This window comes from Hyperolius riggenbachi, chromosome 4 (assembly GCF_040937935.1).
Source record: "Hyperolius riggenbachi isolate aHypRig1 chromosome 4, aHypRig1.pri, whole genome shotgun sequence".
Classification (NCBI taxonomy): Eukaryota; Metazoa; Chordata; class Amphibia; order Anura; family Hyperoliidae; genus Hyperolius; species Hyperolius riggenbachi.
This window is the reverse complement of record NC_090649.1, coordinates 28,583,321-28,605,236: the sequence shown is the minus strand read 5'-3', so window position 1 is coordinate 28,605,236 and position 21,916 is coordinate 28,583,321. Positions and strand designations below refer to the sequence as shown.

Below are 21,916 nucleotides of genomic sequence, written 5' to 3'. Positions count from 1 at the left end.
GGGGTGGGCGGAGGAGACGCGGGGGGTCGGAGGAGGAAGAGTGCGAGCGGCGTATGCGCGGCGATGCAGCGTCGGGATTCGGCGGATTCGTAAAGTGGAAAATGGCGTTGGGATTCGAATCCACGAATCTCGAATATTTCCCAATATTCGAGGGATTCGTGGATTCGCCGGATTCGTCGTCCCATCTCTAGAAAAAATGCACTTTTATTTCCAAATAAAATATTGGTCCCATACATTGTGATAGGGACATAATTTAAATGATGTAATAACCGGGACAAATGGGCAAATAAAATACGTGGGTTTTAAAGTGGAACTGTAAAGAAGTTTTAAAGAAACTGTTTCACTTACCTGGGGCTTCTGTTAGCCCCCAGCAGCCATTCTGACCCACGCCGGTCATCCATGGGTCTCCATTCCTCCGCCGCCGCTCCATTCTGTACCTCAACTTGTAAGTCGAGGCCAGCACAGCCCTGCCAAGCGTATCCTTTCTGCTCTTTCTCTTTTGCAATAGCGGGGAACGTGAAGAAAGGATACGCATGGCCAGAGCCACGCAGGTGCAGTGGCCCGGTGGCGAAACCGAAAGTAACTGACTGCGGGAGAGCGGAGACTCGTGGTTGACTGGCGCAGGACAGGGTGGCTGCTGGGGGCTCGCAGAAGCCCCAGGTAAGTGAAACAGTTTCTTTAAACCTTCTTTACAGTTCCGCTTTATTTATGGTAGCATGTATTATTTTAAAGCTATACTGGCCAAAAACTGAGAAATAATGTTTTTTTTCCATTTCTTTCTTAATATTCCCGTTAAAATGCATTTAGAAAAAAATAATTCTTAGGAAATTGTACCATGCAAAGAAAGCCTACTTGGTGGTGGAAAAAATAAGATATAGATCAATTCATTGTGATAAGTAGTGATAAAGTTATTGGTGAATGAATGGGAGGTGAAAATTGCTCGATGCATATTGGTGCGTACACACGCACTACAGAAGCCAACAATGGGTCCGTCGGCACCTCCCGCTGGGTGGACTTTCAGCAGACTGTAGTGCGTGTGTATGCACTGTCGGCGGACTGATAAGGTGGTTCCTGAATGATCCGCTCAGCTGATCGTTCAGGAACAGCCTTATCAGTCCGCCGATGGTGTATACACACGCACTACAGTCTGCTGAAAGTCCGCCCAGCGGGAGGTGCAGACGGAACCGTCGTTGGCTTCTGTAGTGCGTGTGTACGCACCTTAAGGTGAAAAACGACCGAAGGCTGAACTGGTTAATAACTGTATCCTGACAGACTGGGAGACTTCTTCACACATCCCAATCTTTTATTATCTTACTGTTCTGTTTAGTTGTTATCACGCTGGTGCGTGATGAGGTAACATACAGATAAATACACAACAATAGTACAAAGCTAGATCGGTTAGAACTTGTGCACAAGTTAATGATATCAAGGTACTAAGTCACTAAGCTAAATCGTAGTCAACAATCGAGCAGCGTCATACACATCATCAGATGTCAGTTGTATTGAGAGGATCAGGCAGAAACAAAGTCAGGGACAGGCCGAGTCGGTAACGTATATCAGATGGCAGTGGTACAGAGGGGCTAGACAAGAGCGAGGTCAAAATGCAAGCAGAAGGTCGGTACACAGAATAATGCAATCAGATGTTCAATAATAATATTACAAGAATATATACAAAAATAACAAACAACTGACTAACTGGAGTACATATATATTGTGCATCTACACAATGTATTAATGTATATTATATTAAGTAACTAGCTAGACCAAGAACCAGCAAACTGATTAGTATCAAGGTCAGCGAGCACTGAATGCTCTGGCCTTAAATACAAAAATACTCAAACAGTAGCCACTCCCATTTGGTGATGTCACCTAGTGACATCACCTGCAGTCATCCCTAACTCTCCTCCTGAGCCTATAAGGCTCACTCGAACTCGCGCACGACCTAAAGGTCACATCACGCATGCGCGAGTCAGAAGACACGCCGGGGAATGCCGCCAGAAGACTCCAGTGCAGAAGCCCTGCCGCTCGCCCGGACCATGCCGGGGGACACCGCGGGACCTGTCGCTGGAAGGTAGGCTCATTATAGTTGTTTATTGAATGCTATTATTGTTATTGTCAAATGCTCTCAGGGTTAAATAGACCTAAGTACTGATCAGGTCCTTTACATTTCAAAGGAGGTAAGACAGAGTGACAAAAGAAGATTGTAAGCTCGCCTTTAGATTGTAAGCTCGCAAGGGCAGGGCTCTCACCCTTTTGTGTCATGGACTGTTATTAATTTAAGTTGCTTGCACACGGTTAGACATTTATACATTTTAGTCATCATGTTAAATCAAATTGTAATCAGCAGTGCTGTATCTTGTATCAGTGTTCATATTTCATGTATATCATTGTCTGTATCATTATGTATCCCTTGTTTGTTTTCTTACATTGTAAAGCGCCACGGAATATGTTGGCGCTTTATAAATAATAATAATAATAATAATAATAATAATAATAATAAGCCTGACCCCAAGCCTACTGTTTTGATCCAGTTCTGTATCGTGCATGGAAAATAGATTTGACAATTCAAAAGCTTGCAAGAAAACTATGAACAGTTAGTCATTAACCTGTACTGAATCAACATTTCTTTTGTTTGATGTTGGCCAATTTTATGTTAACCAGAATTGTTGGATACTTCAGTGTTTTGGTTTCCACACAACAACACCTAGAAGAAACTGGCTTGGACATTAAAAAGTGGCTTAAGACTTATGTTGTTCCATAATTGTTCCTTGGCAAGACCTAAACTACTTACCCAGAACTGGAATTGGAAAGCACATACTTCTCATCCCGACTTACACTATTGTAACTCCTATACTGTCCTTGACCTGTAATATCTGTGTTATCTGTGCTCATACTACATTGTCTGTGCCCATTAATCACTCACCAAGTTAAATTCCTTGTAAGAGCCAGCTGATTTGGCCAAATAAAATAATTCTGATTTCACAAAATATACGTTTTTGCAGAATGTCTTGGAAAAATGACACATACATTAAAGAATTTATCTTGCTGGGACTTACCAGCATCCCTAATGTACAAAATATACTTTTTATAATATTGTTGGTCATGTACTTGGCCATTTTATTTGCAAATTCTCTTATTATCCTGGCTACAGTCATGAACAGTATTCTTCACAATCCAATGTATTTTTTTCTTATAAATCTATCCTTTGTGGACATCTGCTATTCATCCTCAAGTATCCCAAGGATGTTAAAAGACTTGTTATCAGCCAAGAAAACTATTTCATTTGAAGAATGTGTTACACAAATGTACATATTTCTGTCTCTGGGGATGACAGAATGTCTACTATTAGCCATAATGGCCTATGATCGTTATATTGCAATTTGTTTTCCATTACATTATACTACAATAATTTCCACAACTACATGTATCAAAATAGCTGCAGCCGCGTGGGCTTGTGCATTTCTGCTATCTATTTTTCATGTTACACTTACATGGAGCGTGGATCTTTGTGGACATAACACAGTTAACCATTTTATGTGTGAAGTGCCAGAAGTCTTATCATTAGGATGTGGAAATGTAACAGTTGTTGAATCTGTTGTTTTTGCAGTTGGCGTCCTCGTTTTAATCATACCAGTCAGTTTCATTACCATAACGTACGTTAAAATAATAAGAGCCATTTTAAAGATAAGTACATTGGAAGGGCGGAAAAAGGCCTTTTCGACTTGTGGCTCTCATATAATTGTTGTGACTTTATTCTATGGCTCAGCTATGGCTGCTTATATGAAGCCTCAATCTCAGTCATCGCCCGATGCAGACAAGCACTTTGCACTGTTTTATTCTATAGTCACACCGCTGTTGAATCCGCTGGTTTATACACTGAGAAATAATGACGTTAAATCAGCTCTGAAACTTTCTTGGCACAAGCTATGGAAGATAGTTCATACTTCAATACATCACCCTCACAAGTCTTAAAATCAGAAATCAGTTCTCATACCAATATCAACAGAAGACCATCCGCAAATATCGTTAGAACTAGCAGTAGTACAAGAACTTACATACAACATAAAGGAATTATTATGCCTGAAGATACCAGCAAATATTTGGCTATGATTTAGCCTAAAAAATGTTGTCTACATTTATTTTTAATATGGAGGAAGCTCAGTACCCGGAAGAGTTTATTTAGTAAAATTAGATATTTAAAACTGGATGAGTCTAGACTCTATCCTTTTGTATTTCTACAATTAATGGCAATCCTGCCGCCAATCAAGTGAAATCTTCCAACTGGCATGATTAACTGAATCAACAAATTTGAGCCAAAAAATCGATCAACTAGGATTTGTTTACCACATTATCGTTGTTCAGGAAAAGAGCTGTTGTTAACTGAGTGTTATCATACATTATGGAATAAGACAGCACTCCTACCTTTGAAAGCTTAAGAACATGACATTTAAAATAGTTTTATTTTCGTTACATAGCTAAATACACCTAATAAAAAAAAATATTTCATTACATCCAATCTGTACACTGACTTTTGGATGGCCAAGGTAGACAATATACACTTGAATATGAAACATACATGACATCAATGGGCTCTCAGAATGATGATTTAGAAGACATATTATTGGCTTGCAAACGTGCATATTTTTAGTATTTTCTGCTGTTAATAATGAAGTATTACAATGCTATATAATATGCCAGGCTTTTGTATCCCTTGACAAACTATTCAGTATGAAGGCCTCAGACTCTCCAGGCCGTCCAAGCTGTGTAGAAGATGGTGAGATGTTTTACATATGATTAGGAATGTTCAACTAATTTCTCATTTTGGGCCTCTATGGTTGATTTTCTTAATAATAATAATAATAATAATAATAATAATTATTATTATTATTATTAATTACTGTATTCTGTTTAAGTCCACCAAGTTTTTTGCATAGTCTTGTAAACAAGCAAACGTTTACTAATCATCAACAAATAATTCTGTTACCGCCATGCACCTGATGGAACACATTATCCTGAGATTTTCCAGCATGCTCTATCAATACATTTGACTGATTTTAGCCTGAAATCAGTCAAATCATTGATAGGGAATGCTTGTTGCAGCACCGATTCAATAAAATTATCTGTCATTTACTTAACAATAGAAACAATAGTAAACAAAACTTTGACTCTAGAAAAATAATCTATTAAAAAATAAGACAGGTTGTGTTTTAAGAGATTCACCTTCCGACTGGACCTGCAGCGATTCCCGCACTTCCGGTTCTCAGCTGCCGCGAAGATGCGCTCGCTCAGGATCAGCATGCGCACGATAGAGCTGGTGGGTGGGTGCAGTATTCCCTTCGGCAGCAGTACTCTCTCCGGCGGTGACTGAGATAGTGTCAGTTGATCATTCTGTCAGCTGACACAGGGAGGCATTGTGTGTACATGCCAGCTGACATTCAGGTAGTAGTTGATGTGCTGCTATTGGTTCATGTGTGCATGTGGCTGGCCACTGATTTGATGCTTGAGATATTTAAGCCTGCTGTGTGCATTCAGTCCTTGCCCGTGTTAGCGTATGCTTCTGCTTACTGCTTGGTGCTTTCTGAACCTGGGAATTGATTTTGCTGGACTTTGACCTTTTGCTTGTTACTGGATTCCACCTGTTTGCTGCCTGGACCGATCTTTTGCTTGTTACTGGATTCTGCCTGTTTGCTGCCTGAAAAGATCCTTTGCTTTTTACTGGATTCTGCCTGTTTGCCACCTGACCTGACCTGTGGATTGCATGACCTTAATTTCTGCCTAGCCCTTCTGTACCATGATTTATATTTACTACTAATGAGTGCTCCTGGACTTCTATTCTGCGGGGACCTTGTGGGTTGCTCTTATGAGCTCTACGACCAGCTCCTATATCTTGCACCTACAAGGCCTGGGTGTAACCAAAGTCGGGCAGGTGTTACTTCCTCACCTCTCGTTCAAGCAGGGACGCACCACATAAGGTGAAGAAGTTGGTGTCAGATTGAGACATAGGGGGTGATCTGCTGGTGAACAACCTGTCAGGCCTTATAGATTGCCTGGAAAATCAAAAAGCGATATGTTCGACCACGACAAAATAGTACGTTTGTCTTATCTACTGTTTCTCCCTAATCCACTTTGTAACACCAACATTATTGACTTGACTTGATCAGTTTACTTAGCTACCTTGCTTTCAATTAGCTATATTAGTGTATACACCCACCTAAAGGATTATCAGGAACACCTGTTCAATTTCCCATTAACGCAATTATCCAATCAACCAATCACATGGCAGTTGCTTCAATGTTTAGGGGTGTGGTCCTGGTCAAGTCTCCAAACTGAATGTTAGAATGGGAAAGAAAGGTGATTTAAGCAATTTTGAGCATGGCATGGTTGTTGGTGCCAGATGGGCCGGTCTGATTATTTCACAATCTGCTCAGTTACTGGGATTTTCACGTACAACCATTTCTAGGGTTTACAAAGAATGGTGTGAAAAGAGAAAAACATCCAGTATGCGGCAGTCCTGTGGGCGGAAATGCCTTGTTGATGATAGAGGTCAGAGGAGAATGGGCAGACCTAATTCAAGCTGATAGAAGAGCAAGGTTGACTGAAATAACCACTCGTTACAAACGAGGTATGCAGCAAAGCATTTGTGAAGCCACAACACGCACAACCTTGAGGCGGATGGGCTGCCTACAACAGCAGAAGACCCCACTGGGTACCACTCATCTCCACTACAAATAGGAAAAAGAGGCTAAAATTTGCATGAGCTCACCAAAATTGGACAGTTGCCTGGTCTGATGAGTCTTGATAGAGTCAGAAGTTGGGATTAACAGAAAATATGAATGAAAACATCAATCCATCGTGCCTTGTTACCACTGTGCAGTCTGGTGGTGGTGGTGTAATGGTGTGGGGAATGTTTTCTTGGCACACTTTAGGCCCCTTAGTGCCAATTGGGCATCATTTAAATGCCACGGGCTACCTGAGCATTGTTTCTGACCATGTCCATCCCTTCATGACCACCATGTACCCATCCTCTGATGTCTACTTCTAGCAGGATAATGCACCATGGCACAAAGCTCAAATAATTTCAAATAGGTTTCTTGAACATAACAATGAGTTCACTGTACTAAAATGGCCCCCACACTCACCAGATCTCAACCCAATACAGCATCTTTGGGATGTGATGGAACGGGAGATTCGTGCCCTGGATGTGCATCCCACAAATCTCCATCAACTGCAAGATGCTATCCTATCAATATGGAGAAACATTTCTAAAGAATGCTTTCAGCACCTTGTTGAATAAATGTCACGTAGAATTAAGGTAGTTCTGAAGGCGAAAGGGGGTCAAACACCGTATTAGTATGGTGTCCCTAATAATCCTTTAGTTGAGTATATACATCACAGGTGCATCATTGTTTTATGTTTTAGTTGTTGTTATTTTAATTAATTAAAGGAAGTTTAAAAAATATATATTTTAGAGTGTCAGTTTTTGTAATATATAATAATTTTGCAAAAGTTTTTTTTTTTAATCCTGTTTTTTATCCTCCAGTCATATAACAGTGTTATTTTAGAATCACAAACAAATACAGTACTAATGAACCCTAATCAATTTAAAAAAATATTTTGATGCATCTAATTTTATTTTTGAAACTGACAGCACTCAAAGCTCTTATGTACATTATCACTCATATAAATTCTCCTTGAGCAAAGTATGGGGATGGACACTTTTGCAATGATAAAGAGGGTTAATTCACATAGACTGCCAACTCCCTTCTAAAGCACTCCATGTCACTCTCCACCTTGCAACACTTCCACCTTCTAAATTGGACTATCTGCTGTAAAGGCAGAAGTGTCAGAAGACTGAGAGTAGCGTGGAGCACATGGGCACAAGTGGCACTATGGGCCCGATCCAATCCACTTTTTTCTACTAAGTATTCTCTAAGGTGATCTTTTCACATCATAAATAAAATGCATTCTGAGCCACCAACAAGAAAGAAAATACTTTTAATAAATAATTCTGACAGTACATTTTTGTCCACTTTTTGGTACATTTTCAACTGCACATTGTAAAATGTATTTTATACAGAAGATAAAAAAAAAATCTCCATGCAAAACACTTAGGCCCTGTTTACACTTAATCAGTTGGTACGCGTTTTTTTTCCTCTCCACAGCAGTGCATTGGGAAAAAGATTTCAGTTAAAACGCGTTAAGTGTAAAAGGTGCCATTGGGAAACATGGGACTTACTTTGAAAATCAGTTGTTCTTTCAGTTATAACTGAGAGCAACTGATTAAGTATAAATGGGCCTTAAGAGAAAAAGTGGATTTGGTCGGGGTTGGAGCCCCAAAATTTATCTCAGCACAGTGGCACAGTGGATGGCACTCTTACCTTGCAGTGCTGGGTCCCTGGTTTGACTCCCAGCCAAAGCACTATCTGCATGGAGTTTGTATGATCTCCTCATGTCTTTGTGGGTTTGCTCTGGGTACTCATTTTTTTACCACATCCCAAAAACCTACAGATAAGTTAAATTGGCTTTCCCCTAAACTGGCCTTAGACTATGAACAACATACAGTATATAGATTATGGTAGGGAATAAATTGTGAGCTCCACTGAGGACAGTCAGTGACAGGACTATCTACTCTGTAAAGCAATGTGGATGATGTCAGTGCTATATAAATACTGGATAGTAATAACTATCAGGGCTTGTTCACACTAAGGGCGTTTTCGGGAGTTTTTAAGCGCTTGTGCAATGATTCCCTATGAGAGTGTTCACCTCTGAGCAGCTTGATTCCAGTCCGCTCACCAAAGCGGTGTCTGTACCATTTTTGGGGTGATTTGCCTCAATGGAAGGTATAGGAAAATGGCAAAAGCGCTTTGCATAGCATTTCCCCAGTGCTTTTAAGAATAAATACATTGCATTCATTCTTATCTCGAATCAAAGAGTTCACTTCCTGACTTCAGGAAGTGAAAAAACAAATCACTCTGCAAAAGCACTTAGAAAAGCGCTTTACAAAAAATCGCAACGTGTAGGTAAGCACCAGGAGAATGCTTATGGTGGAAACAGGGAGATCTTTTTATTAATAAGGTGATAATGAGATGTTTCTCCTCTGGGAGGGAATATAAAAGTTAAATATTTTTTGAAATAAAACATGAAAACATATTTATTAAAATAAATAAAAAAAAAAATATTTTTTTTCTGTAGCTTTCTTTTATTAATTTGCTATAGAACAGGAGGCAGATGTATGCAGTTAAAAAAGTCTACAGTTGGAAAAAAAAGACTTATTGTATTACTTTTTTTTTTTAATTAAAGGGGGAATCAGATTCGACCAGTACACATGTGGGGTACTTACTGTAACGATCTTACCTTCCACTGGCGGGTCCCGCGGCATCTCTGGCAGCGAGACTTCCGCGAGACTTCCGCTCCGGCATCTTCTCAGGGCATCCCTCCATCGTCTTCTGAAGGCGTCACCGGCATCCCTCCGGAGGTGCCGCAAGAGGCTCGCATGCGCAGCTCCTCCTGTCGGGCGCACGCAGGGCAGAGCAGCCTTTACAGGCTGAGGAGGCGTGTCTGACAGGAGTGGCTGTCATCCTGGGGGCTGGATCTGCTCTGCCTCTTGGATATATCAGGCCAGTGAGTCAGTTGCTCACTGGCCTTGATACTAATCAGTTCGCTGATACTGGGTCTACCTAGTGAATTTGAGCTACATTGATATATTGTGTAGACGCACAATATATATGTACTCCAGTTAGTCAGTCTTTATTATTTTCGTATATATTCTCATTATATTCTTTGTAATATTATTTATAGTAACATCTGATTGTATATTATCTATGTACCGACTCCTTGCCTTCCTCCTGTCTAGCCCTTCTGTACCAATGCCATCTGATACTCGTGTTTGACTCGGCCTGCCTTGACTACTCTATTGCCTGATCCTTCTAACGTGATTGACATCTGACCTATGTGTATGATCCTGCCTGTTATTGACTACGATACTGCCTTACTACTCTGTACCTCATTACCTCTGACTTTGTGTATGACTACGGCCTGTTCCTGATTACGTTACTCTTCTAATATTGTATCTTGTTATCACTACGTCTAGGCCTCTCATGCATCAACGTGATACTTACTTCCCCTTTCTCAATTATGAGGTTTGGATGAGTCTATTGACCTTGATACAGACAATTTGGGTTTGCAAGGAGGAAAGCTTTCTGCCCCCTTCGTGAGACAAAACACACATATCATACAGCAAAACCCTTGAAGATAATCATCTGCAGTTTCCACAGACAGAAATATGAATGCTCCTTAACTATCTCCAGCATATAACTCAGTTGCTGTAATTGAATTAATCTCAACATCGCATTACTGAATGCAAATAGAGATGGCCCGAACGGTTCCTGGCGAACTTTGGGTGGTTCGCGTTCAACCAGCGAAGGCGAACTTTTACGGAAGTTTGATTTGCCCCATAATGCTCCATTAAGGTCAACTTTGACCCTCTACATTACAGTCAGCAGGCACATTGTCACCAATCAAACTACACTCACTCCTGGAGCCTCACCCCGCTTATAAAAGGCAAGGTTCTCCAGCCGTTTTTGTCACTCGTCTGCCTACAGTAATTAGTTAAGGGACAGCTGCTGACAGACTCTGCTATGGGAAGCTTAGTTAGGCTCTTGTTGGCTTACTCCTAGCTGATTGTTATTCCTTATATTGCACCCCACAACAGCACCCTCCTCTTCTCCTCCTCCTCCCATAGGGAGGAGGAGGGTCTTGTCTTCCAGGGAATTGTAAAATTTCAAAAGCCAGCTTACATACATTGGCCAGGAATCAAACCCAGGTCTAGTGCTTGGTAGGCAGCTCTCCTCACCACTATACCACCACCAACACTACATGCTGAAGCCAGCCTAGCATGTACCATTATGATATATCCAAGAGAAAAATGAGCTTGCTTAGGGATTTGTAGGATGTCAAAAGACAACTCACATACATTGGCCAGGAACCGAACCCAGGCCTACCGTGTGGTAGGCTGCTATCCTAAACATTATACCAATAACACCACACACTACAATGCTACATGCTGAAGCCAGCCTAGCATGTACCATTGAGATATATCCAAGAGAAAAATTAGCTTGCTTGGTGATTTGTAGGATATCAAATGTCAATTCACATATATTGGCCAGGAATCAAACCCAGGCCTGCCGCGTGGTAGGCTGCTATCCTAACCATTATACCACCAACACAACACACTACAATGCTACATGCTGAAGCCAGCCTAGCATGTACCATTATGATATATCCAAGAGAAAAATAAGCTTGCTTAGTAATTTGTAGGATGTCAAAAGCCAACTCACATACATTGGCCAGATATCGAACCCAGGCCTACCGCATGGTAGGCTGCTATCCTAACCATTATACCACCAACACAACACACTACAATGCTACATGCTGAAGCCAGCCTAGCATGTACCATTATGATATATCCAAGAGAAAAATTAGCTTGCTTGGTGATTTGTAGGATATCAAATGCCAATTCACATATATTGGCCAGGAATCAAACCCAGGCCTACCGCGTGGTAGGCTGCTATCCTAACCATTATACCACCAACACAACACACTACAATGCTACATGCTGAAGCCAGCCTAGCATGTACCATTATGATATATCCAAGAGAAAAATAAGCTTGCTTAGTAATTTGTAGGATGTCAAAAGCCAACTCACATACATTGGCCAGATATCGAACCCAGGCCTACCGCATGGTAGGCTGCTATCCTAACCATTATACCACCAACACAACACACTACAATGCTACATGCTGAAGCCAGCCTAGCATGTACCATTATGATATATCCAAGAGAAAAATGAGCTTGCTTAGGGATTTGTAGGATGTCAAAAGCCAATTAATATACATTGGCCAGGAATCGAACCCAGCGCTACTACTTGGTAGGCTGCTATCCTAACCATTATACCACCAACACAGCACAAATTAAAACCACCAGATTGAAAAAGCTATTGCGTTCCGACCAAACAGAATGGAATGACTAATTTCCGCCCAAAATTGCGGAAAATACAATTCTGCGGAAAACAGTGACCATCCCTACTAGAGAGAGAGAGATGAATCTACATGGCTATCTGGGGTTCTCTTTGGACAACTGTTGAACACAAAGGGCAAGGCCATACCTGGGTGGGCTTGAACCACCAACCTTTTAGTTAACAGCCAAACACGCTAACCAATTGTGCCACAGAGACTGTGCGCCACAAAGAATGTGCACGCAGTTGCTGTTGAATGATTTTATGGGGATGTATGTGTGTCTCTTGGAGGTAGGAAGTAAGTCTGCTCCAAGCAGGTTCGGCATGTAATGTTGGTGGTATAATGGTGTGGATAGCAGCCTACCGAGCGGTATGCCTGGGTTAGATTCCTGGCCAATGTATGTGAGTTGGCTTTTGACATCCGACAAATACCTAAGCAAGCTCATTTTTCTCTTGGATATATCATAATGGTGCATGCTAGGCTGGCTTCAGCATGTAGCATTGTAGTGTGTTGTGTTGGTGGTATAATGGTTAGGATAGCAGCCTACCAAGTGGTAGGCCTGGGTTTGATTCCTGGCCAATGTATATGAGTTGGCTTTTGACATCCTACAAATGCCTAAGCAAGCTCATTTTTCTCTTGGATATATCATAATGGTACATGCTAGGCTGGCTTCAGCATGTAGTGTTGGTGGTGGTATAGTGGTAAGGAGTGCTGCCTAGACCTGGTTTCAATTACGGGCCTACGAACCTAAACTCGGAGGTTCGGGCCATCTCTAAATGCAAATATAGACCTGGATTTTAGCACTGTTTGTAGTGGTGACAGTTAGGTGGTCAAGGAACATGCAGTTTGTCAATAAAAGTTTTCAATTGCAGCTACTTAGTTACTTTGTTCTTGACAAGCAGTATCATGTGTCTGTATAAAAATATATACATTTGTTTCCATGATCAGTGGCAATTGGCAATTACTGGCAAAATTACTGTACAGAACATGCTGCTGAGTTTGTTACCATTACATTTTGCATCTGTTAAACAAATGTAATTAGTGTAGATGATAATTATTCATTTGAGACGTAATGCTCACAGGAATACACAATGAAAATACAAATGGTAATCTGGTTTACATGATGCCACAGTTATAAATACAGAAGGGAGTAGCTTTTAAACAACGACATCCATTGATCACTCAGATTCAAGACAATTATGCTGAGCTTTACAAGGCCTTTTGGTATGCTATTGTTGATTCAAGTCCTGAATTAGGCATAGGTACCTTATAAGCTGTTAGGGCTCAAACCCACTCTCAGCCTTTTCTCATGATTTAGAATGCTCTTGCTAATGCAGTGCTATGGTGGAGTCTTATAAAACCACATCGCTCCAGTGGGATCACACCCATAGCATTACATTAGCAAGAGCTTTTCAAATCACAACTGCTTATTAAAGGGGCACTACAGTGAAAAACTAACATTTAAAATATGTGCAAACATATACAAATAAGAAGTACATTTTTTTTCAGAGTAAAATGAGCCATAAATGACTTTTCTCCTATGTTGCTGCCACTTACAATAGGCAGTAGAAATCTGACAGAAGTGACAGGTTTTGGACTAGTCCATCTCTTTATAGGAGATTCTCAGCGAGGCTTTTATTCTTTATAAAGATATTCCCTAAAAAGGATTCAAACAATAATGCTGGCAAGTTTTAATGGTCCCTACACAGTTTTTTGGCAGTTGGACAGAGCAACTGCCATTCACTAAGTGCTTTTGAAAAGAAATATATTCCTGGGAATCCCCTGTAAAGAGATGGACTAGTCCAAAACCTGTCACTTCTGTCAGATTTCTACCACCTACTGTAAGTGACAGCAACATAGGAGAAAAGTAATTTATGGCTCATTTTACTCTGGGAAAAATGTACTTCTTATTTGTATGTGTTTGCACACATTTTACAGTTTTTCGCTGAGTTCCCCTTTAACAGCTTAGTAAAGTACTGCTAGTGGCTTCCACTCCTAATGTTGGGATATATTTGACTTATATCAACTGGTTTTATTTTTTGCTGTATATCCATCATTAAGGCTATTTTAGACCACATCATAATAATAGTAATAAAATAATAATATTAATAATTATAGCATAGATATGTGTAATAAAGATGTTGTTAAACACATCTCATTGCATTTTATGAAGAAGTTAGCTGATAGTTAGACAGATGAGTGGCTGTAGATAGGATGGGCCTGATCTAATTACATTTTTCTCCTATTTTTTTCTCCAATTTTTCTCTTTCTTTTCAAAGTTTACTCCTAGGAGGTCATTTTTCATCTTCCATTTAAAATAACCTTTCAGCATGCTGCAATTGAAAAAGTACCGCAAAGTAGGTGAAAAAGTTACCAAGTATTTTCTTGCTTGCTGGTGGCTTAAAGGTCATTTTATTTCTAAGACGTGACAATATCACTTAGGAGAAAACCAAAGAGAAAAAGGGACTTGGGATTGGGAATTGGATGGGGCACAACAATATATTTGAACTTTGCAGAAGAGTTTGACACAGTTCCATACCAATGCTTATTGTATTCATTGAGGTTGATTCCATTCAGTGCAAACACGAGTTTTCTCGAGCACATAAATGTGTGCAAATATTTCCATCTGCGTGAAAATGTTACATTTCCACAAACATACCCAAAAAGAAAATTACCTTGTTCAATCATCACTAATAATAAGTACAACTCTGGTTAATAGACTGTTTGCCCAGAATTGTAAATAATTATTAAAACTTTGATTAGTCCAAAGTGGAAATTGTTGTACAACTGTTTTGTTTTTGTTTTTTTTTGGGGGGGGGGGATTGTTACAATTAATTTAACTATCAACAATAATCAAATGAATGTTGGAGATGTCATTCTCAGCCAGACACATTCCACACAATTTATTGGCAAGACAAGACATTACAAGTAACATTTATATTGCGCTTTTCTCCTGGCGGACTCAAAGCGCCAGAGCTGCAGCCACTAGGGCACGCTCTATAGGCAGTAGCAGTGTTAGGGAGACTTGCCTAAGGTCTCCTACTAAATAGGTGCTGGCTTACTGAACAGGCAGAGCTGAGATTTGAACCCTGGTCTCCTGTGTCAGAGGCAGAGTCCTTAACCATTACACTATCCAGCCACTGAGTGGTAGCACCACATTATTCTATTTTTGATGGGAGGAAGTTACAGCTTTTTTTTGCTGTACAATGTTCTCTGTGGGGGTCTAAAAGACACTTTTGAAATAATTTCTAGAATGCTTATCAAGATTGGTGATCTTATAGGTAATAACATGATTGCTGGACTATGGGAGAGGGCACATAAAGCTTCAGGTACACATAAAGCTTGTTCATGAAATGTTAATAGGGTTGAGCTCCAACTTTCTAAGTAATTTTTGCATCAGAATTAGCATTTTCATCATAACTTCATAATTTTGGGAAAATATAATGAATTTTTGTGAGAATCGCATTTTCACAAAAAATTTATTTTCTTCAAACTTTTGGCAAAATGTATTTTATTATGCTTGTTGACTTTAATGCATTTTCTGAAATGCAAAATGTGCTTGCTCATATTCTCATTTGTGTAAAAATGTGTTCTATTTTTATGCCCATAGACTTCAATGCATTTGGAAAAGTGAGTTTTTCAATTGACACATATTTTTGCAAAAAATCTTAAACATTTAAAAAAGTTTTTTTCATGCTCTTATACGTTTGTTAATATACGTAGTTTATGTATAAACATGACACTTTTATGAAAATGATGGTGAAACAAAAATGACCACGTTTTGTCATTTATTTATACAACATTTTTGTGATTTTTTTGTTTTACCTAAATACATTAATTAGAATCAGAATCAGATTTATTTCACCAAATACAGCAAGCGATATATTCGGAATTTTTTGTGGTACACATGGCATAGACATAGTACAGGAGGACAAGAAGCACAACACAGACAATTTACAACTGCAGTAATGGTATACATGACAGAAACTGGGTCGTGGGTTAGTGTTAACACATGCCGTGCAGGAGCAGTCCAATAATAGTAATAATAATAGTAATAATGATAGTAATAATGATGATGGTGGCCCCAGTACAGACCCTGGGCAGTTGAGAACGAGGGCGGGCAGTGACGAGAGCTGACTGAGAGACCCCGCTAGGGCATGCCAGTCGGCGGGCCCGGTGGGTGAAGGTTGGAGTTAAGCAGCCAAACCGCTTGGGGGAAGAAGGTGTTCATCCGTCTGGTGGTTTGGCATGGTATAGACCTGTAGCGGTGGCCCAATGGGAGGAGCTTGAAGTAGCGACTGCCTGGGTGGGAGGGGTCACGGGAGATCACAGTGGCCCTCTTCCTCATCCTAGCAGAGTGGAGGAGATCAAGAGGTGGAAGAGGAGACCCGATGATTCTCTCTGCGTCAGCTATGACTCTCTGCAGCTTGTGTTTGTCGCTGGCCATTGTGCCCGCATACTAGACAATGACTGAGGAGCAGAGGATGGATTCTATAGTGGCAGTATAGAAGCTGGTCAGCAGTACCCTGGGCATGCCTAATCTCTTCAGTTGGCGCAGGAAGAACAACCTCTGCTGTGATTTCTTCTGTATTATGGAGGTGTTCTGCCCCCACTTCAGGTTGTTAGTGAGAGTCGTGCGGAGGAACCGCACGGATGTCACCTTAGAGACTTTGGTAATCCCAATGAGGATAGGTAGGAGGGGGGGAGGGTTCATCCTGAAGTCTACGACTAGTTCAACAGTCTTTGCGGCGTTGAGAACTAGGTTATTGTCTCTGCACCAGTTGCAGATCCTTTCAACTTCGCCGTGGTACTCATGCTCTCCATTGCTGCCAATTAGGCCTATGACAGTGGTGTCGTCTGCAAACTTGATGACTTTCACAGAGTCAGAGGATGATATGCAATTGTTGGTACAGAGGGAGAACAATAGCGGTGACAGTACACAGCCATGTGGAGCCCCAGTATTGGTGGTTCTGAAGCTGGAGTAGCAGTTGCTGAGCTTCACCTGTTGCGTTCTGTTTGTCAGAAAGCCCTTGATCCATGCTCGAAGGGTGGGATCTACTCCGAGCTGCGCCAGATTGGAGAGCAGGATGTCTGGGCAGATCGTGTTGAACGCCGAGCTAAAATCCAGAAACAGGATCCTAGCATAGGAGACAGGGTTGTCTAGGGGCTCCGTGATGTATGTCAGGCTGGCATTGATGGCATCCTCCACGGATCTGTTTGCCCTACAGTTTAAGCAAATTGGAGCTGGTCGAGGTGAGCATCCGTGTGCCTCTTCAGGTGGGCAAGGACCAGCCGCTCAAGGAGCTTTATAATGTTGGAAATTAGGGCCACCGGTCGGAAGTTGTTGTGCTCAGTGCTGCCGGGTTTTTCGGGGACTGGTACAATTGCGGACCACTTGAAACAAGAGGGGACTGAACCGTCCGATAGTGACCGCTTGAATAAGGTGGTGAGCACAGGGGCTAACTGATCAGCACAGGTTCTCAGGCAGATCGATGATACTCCATCTGGGCCAGAAGACTTCCTGGGATTCAGCTTACGGAGGTGCCGGAGTACTTGAGATCAGATGATTATAACAGGATTGTGAATCACAGCACTGCAGCAGCAATATTCTAGGGTCTTTATCTGGTATTTTTATATACATACTGTATATGATTTTGTAATAGAAAGATTTTTTCAAGGGCCTTCACTTTCTGATTCAAGTCCTGGCAATCCTTTAAAGTCCTTTGGGACTATGAATGTTGCAGTTACATACTTTTTGTGTCTGTTAGCTGCTGATAGGATGTAACTGTAACTGAACTTAGTCCCGTCACTCCCGCCGTGATCGCGCATACCCGAAGGGGGAGTTTCAGCTGTCATATAACAGCTGATACCTCCACTCACTTATCAGGAGCCATGCCAACTGTCTCCTGATAATGTGATCACTATGATTGCCACTGATCATAGCAATCACTAAGGTGGCTGAATGGCTCTCATCTCTCTTTGTTCCCCTGGCGATTCTCACTCCCTCTCCTCTGTGGTTGGCATCCAGCATCACGCTGCCCCTAGGGTTGAGTCACGGCTTGATGATATCTTCAAGCCAAGACCCGCACTTAACAGTCCCAGGAGGACAGTGAGGGAGCTCACAGCCTAAAGGGGATGGTAGGAAGCCACAGGTAAGTATTAATGCTTTTACATGGTTTGTCTCAAGTTAAGGGATGTCACTAAATCACCAGGAAATCAAAAACACCAAATAGACCAACAAGTAATTAAGCGGACCCACTGGACTACCAGGGAATTAAGGGGACTCAGACCACTATGCCACAGGGCTATGGGTGGGAACCACTGACCACCAGGGAAGCTAAAGGGGATTACTAACCACCAGGGAAGTTATGGGGAACCACTAACCACCAGGAACTCTATGGGGGACCAATAACCACCAGGGAAGTTATGGGGGAACCACTAACCACCAGGAACTCTATGGGGGACCAATAACCACCAGGGAAGTTATGGGGGAACCACTAACCACCAGGAACTCTATGGGGACCAATAACCACCAGGGAAGCATGTGTGAGGGTGCACTAGACTTCCAAGAATGAGTATTGTAGGCCACTAGACCATCAGGGAAACATATGGGGGACCACTAAACTACCAGGCAGATCTGTATAAGGGAGGAGACCACGGGTCATGTAGGAAAATTAATGTAATATTTAATTTTATTAAACAAAATATATATTTAACTGCACTCACTTTTAAGACCACAGCCTCTACATAATAAAATTGTTAATTAATCTTTTCTTAATACTATAAGAGAAAATATACCCCTATAAACAGCACCACTGCAGACCATATGTATCAATCAAAAAAATGTATTTATTACAATCTTTGCAAACACATATTAATGATACACACAATTAATTAAAAACATCTAAAAACAGCATAATATTGTATTTTCAGCCATATTCAACATAATGGGCCTGCTAGATATAATAATCTATTATGTTCAATCTCAGTGGATGTACAACCTGTAACCACTGGGGGCTCAGAGAATGAGCCCCCTCGTGGATGAACCCGGGTTCAGTAAGAATTATAAAGTGCAAAAAACCTGTGTATAACAGTGCATATCAGCCCTACATGGGACCATGAAAGTGCATATAGTGCTATATTTAAACACACAAACAACCATTCATCATATGCAATAAACCTGAACTGTGCAACCTATCAAACTAAAAGTGCAATTTAAATACTGTCAGAGTCACTAATAACCAAGTGTAAGTAGCCTATAGGGTCTGCAAGGAAGTGAATAAGTAGAAGATATACTTAGCCGGGTATAAAAAGAGGCTTCTTTTTTGCTTTTTAAAAGCATAACAAATAACATAATTCTTGGGGAAAAAGCTTCCCAAGGAAATACTAGTTCGTTCCAAAAAAATCCTGATATACATGTGTATAAATATATATGTATATATATATATATATATATATATATATATATATATATATATATATATATATATACAGCAACAGGCGCGCAATCAAGGACGCATAGCGACCCAGAAGTAGTACAGGGTGAGGTGTTCACCGGCGTACGGTTCCCGAACCGTTCACCGACATATCTCTCTCTCTCTCTCTCTCTCTCTCCATTATAGTGGAATGCAAAAGTTTGGGCAACCTCGTTAATCGTCATGATTTTCCTGTATAAATCGTTAGTTGTTGTAACATATATCATATAGGGGACACACACAGTGATATTTGAGAAGTGAAATGAAGTTTATTGGATTTACAGAAAGTGTGCATTAATAGTTTAAACAAAATTAGGCAGGTGCATAGTGGATTTTGAGCAGTGTTTAGGGTCTTTGTCTTGTTGAAAGATCCAGCCCCGGCGCAGCTTCAGCTTTGTCACCGATTCCTGGGCATTGGTCTCCTGAATCTGCTTATACTGAGTGGAATCAATGCATCTCCCAACTCTGACAAGATTCACAGTCCCTGCACTGGCCAAACAGCCCCACAGCATGATGAAACTACCACCATATTTTACTGTAGGTAGCAGGTATTTTTCTTGGAATGCTGTGTTGTTTTTCCTCTATGCATAACGCCCCTTGTTATGCCCAAATAACTCAATTTTAGTTTCATCAATCCCTAGCAGCTTAATTTAAAATGAAGCTGGCTTGTCCAAATTTGCTTTAGCATACCTCAAGCTGCTCTGTTTGTGCTGTAGGTGGAGAAAAGGCTTCCTCTGCATCACTCTCGCATACAGCATCTCCTTGTGTAAAGTACGCCGAATGGTTGAACGATGCACAATGACTCCATCTGCAGCAAGATGATGTTGTAGGTCTTCAGTGCTGGTCTGTGGGTTGACTCTGACTGTTCTCACCATTCGTTGCTTCTGTCTATCCAAGATTTTTCTCAGTCTGCCACTTCCAGCCTTAACTTCAGGCAACTGGTATTATTTAAAAAGGAAAAATTCATATCCTTCTCAGTTTAGGTTCCCTTTAAATACTCTTTCTTATAATTGGATTTACCTGTGTATGTAGGTCAGGGGTCACTGAGCTTAACAAGCCAATTTGAGTTCCAATAATTAGTTCTAAAGGTTTTGGAATCAATAAAATGACAACAGTGCCCGCATTTATGCACCTACCTATTTTTTTAAACAATTATTGCACACTTTCTGTAAATCCAATAAACTTAATTTCACTTGTCAAATATCACTGAGTGTGTCTCCTATATGATATATCTAACTGAGATTTTTTACCATACCAACTAAAGATTTATACAGGAAAATCATGATGATTAACAAAATTGCCCAAACTTTCGCATCTCGCAGTGGAGGCTTGCTGCCAGTTTCCAGTGGTGTTCAGCGGGTGGCAGGCTGGCAGCAGGCCTGCCTACCATTCATGGTGGGAGTGATGTCTGTGGTGGTGTCACCAACTCCTATGCAGAGTCACGCAGTGGAGGTTTGCCGCCAGTTGCCATTGGTGTTCAGTGGGTGGCAGGATGGCAGCAGGCCTGCCTGCCATTCATGGTGGGAGTGATGTCTGTGGTGGTGTCCTCAACTCCCATGGAGAGCCATGCAGTGGAGGCTTGCAATCAATAAAATGCAAGATACCTGAAACTTCATCATGGTGTCTAAAGAACAAAGAATGAGAAGGGAGGGTGGTGGTGGTCGGGTGGTGTGTGTATCTGGCACCCTCCTTTTTGAAATTTTGAAAAAGTAATTTTTGAAAAAAATTGAAAAATACATACATATATAACCTATTTGTGTTTTTTGACATATTGGAAAAAAACTTACTTCTTATAAAATTCTACAGTGTTTTTTTTCTGAAATGTTAAGACAGCAGGTGTCAGCCAGGCTGGCAGCAGGCCTGGCGGCTATTCCTGGTGGTGGTTGTGCCACCAATTCCTTTGCCATGCAGAGCCACACATTGGAGGCTTGCAAGCAATGAAATGCAATCTACCTGAATCTCCATCAAGGTGTTTGAAGAACCAAGAATGAGAAGGGAGGGTGGTGGTGGTGGCTGGTCTGCGTGAACTGGGATCCTCCTTTTTTTTAGTTCACCTTGTTTGACAAAGTGATTTTTAAAAAAAATGAAATAACATATACATATATATAACCTATTTGTGTTTTCGACATATTGAAAATGGAAAAAAAAATCTTCTTATACAGTTCTACAATTTTTTTTTATTTGAAATGTTAAGACAGCAGGTGTCAGCAAGGCTGGCAGCAGGCATGCCACCATTCATGGTGGTATTGCCATCAATTCCACTGCAGAGCCACGCAGTGGAGGCTTGCAAGCAATGGGATCACTTATCGGCTTTTTGGCTAAGACCAAGTGTAGCATTTTCAAGGGAAGTAAGATCTTACACCCCGGAGTGATGAACAGGGGGGCACCTTGAACAAGTGATCGAGTGAGTACAGATGCCTGCACTGA

General features: G+C 41.0%; 1 protein-coding gene across 1 annotated transcript; it reads left to right on the top strand.

Moving 5' to 3' along the window:
- Positions 1-3,003: 3,003 nt before the first annotated feature.
- On the top strand, positions 3,004-3,972 carry LOC137504601 (olfactory receptor 2B6-like). Its single transcript, XM_068233184.1, has one exon. The coding sequence runs from the start codon at positions 3,004-3,006 to the stop codon at positions 3,970-3,972; it is 969 nt and encodes a 322-aa protein (XP_068089285.1).
- Positions 3,973-21,916: the final 17,944 nt, after the last annotated feature.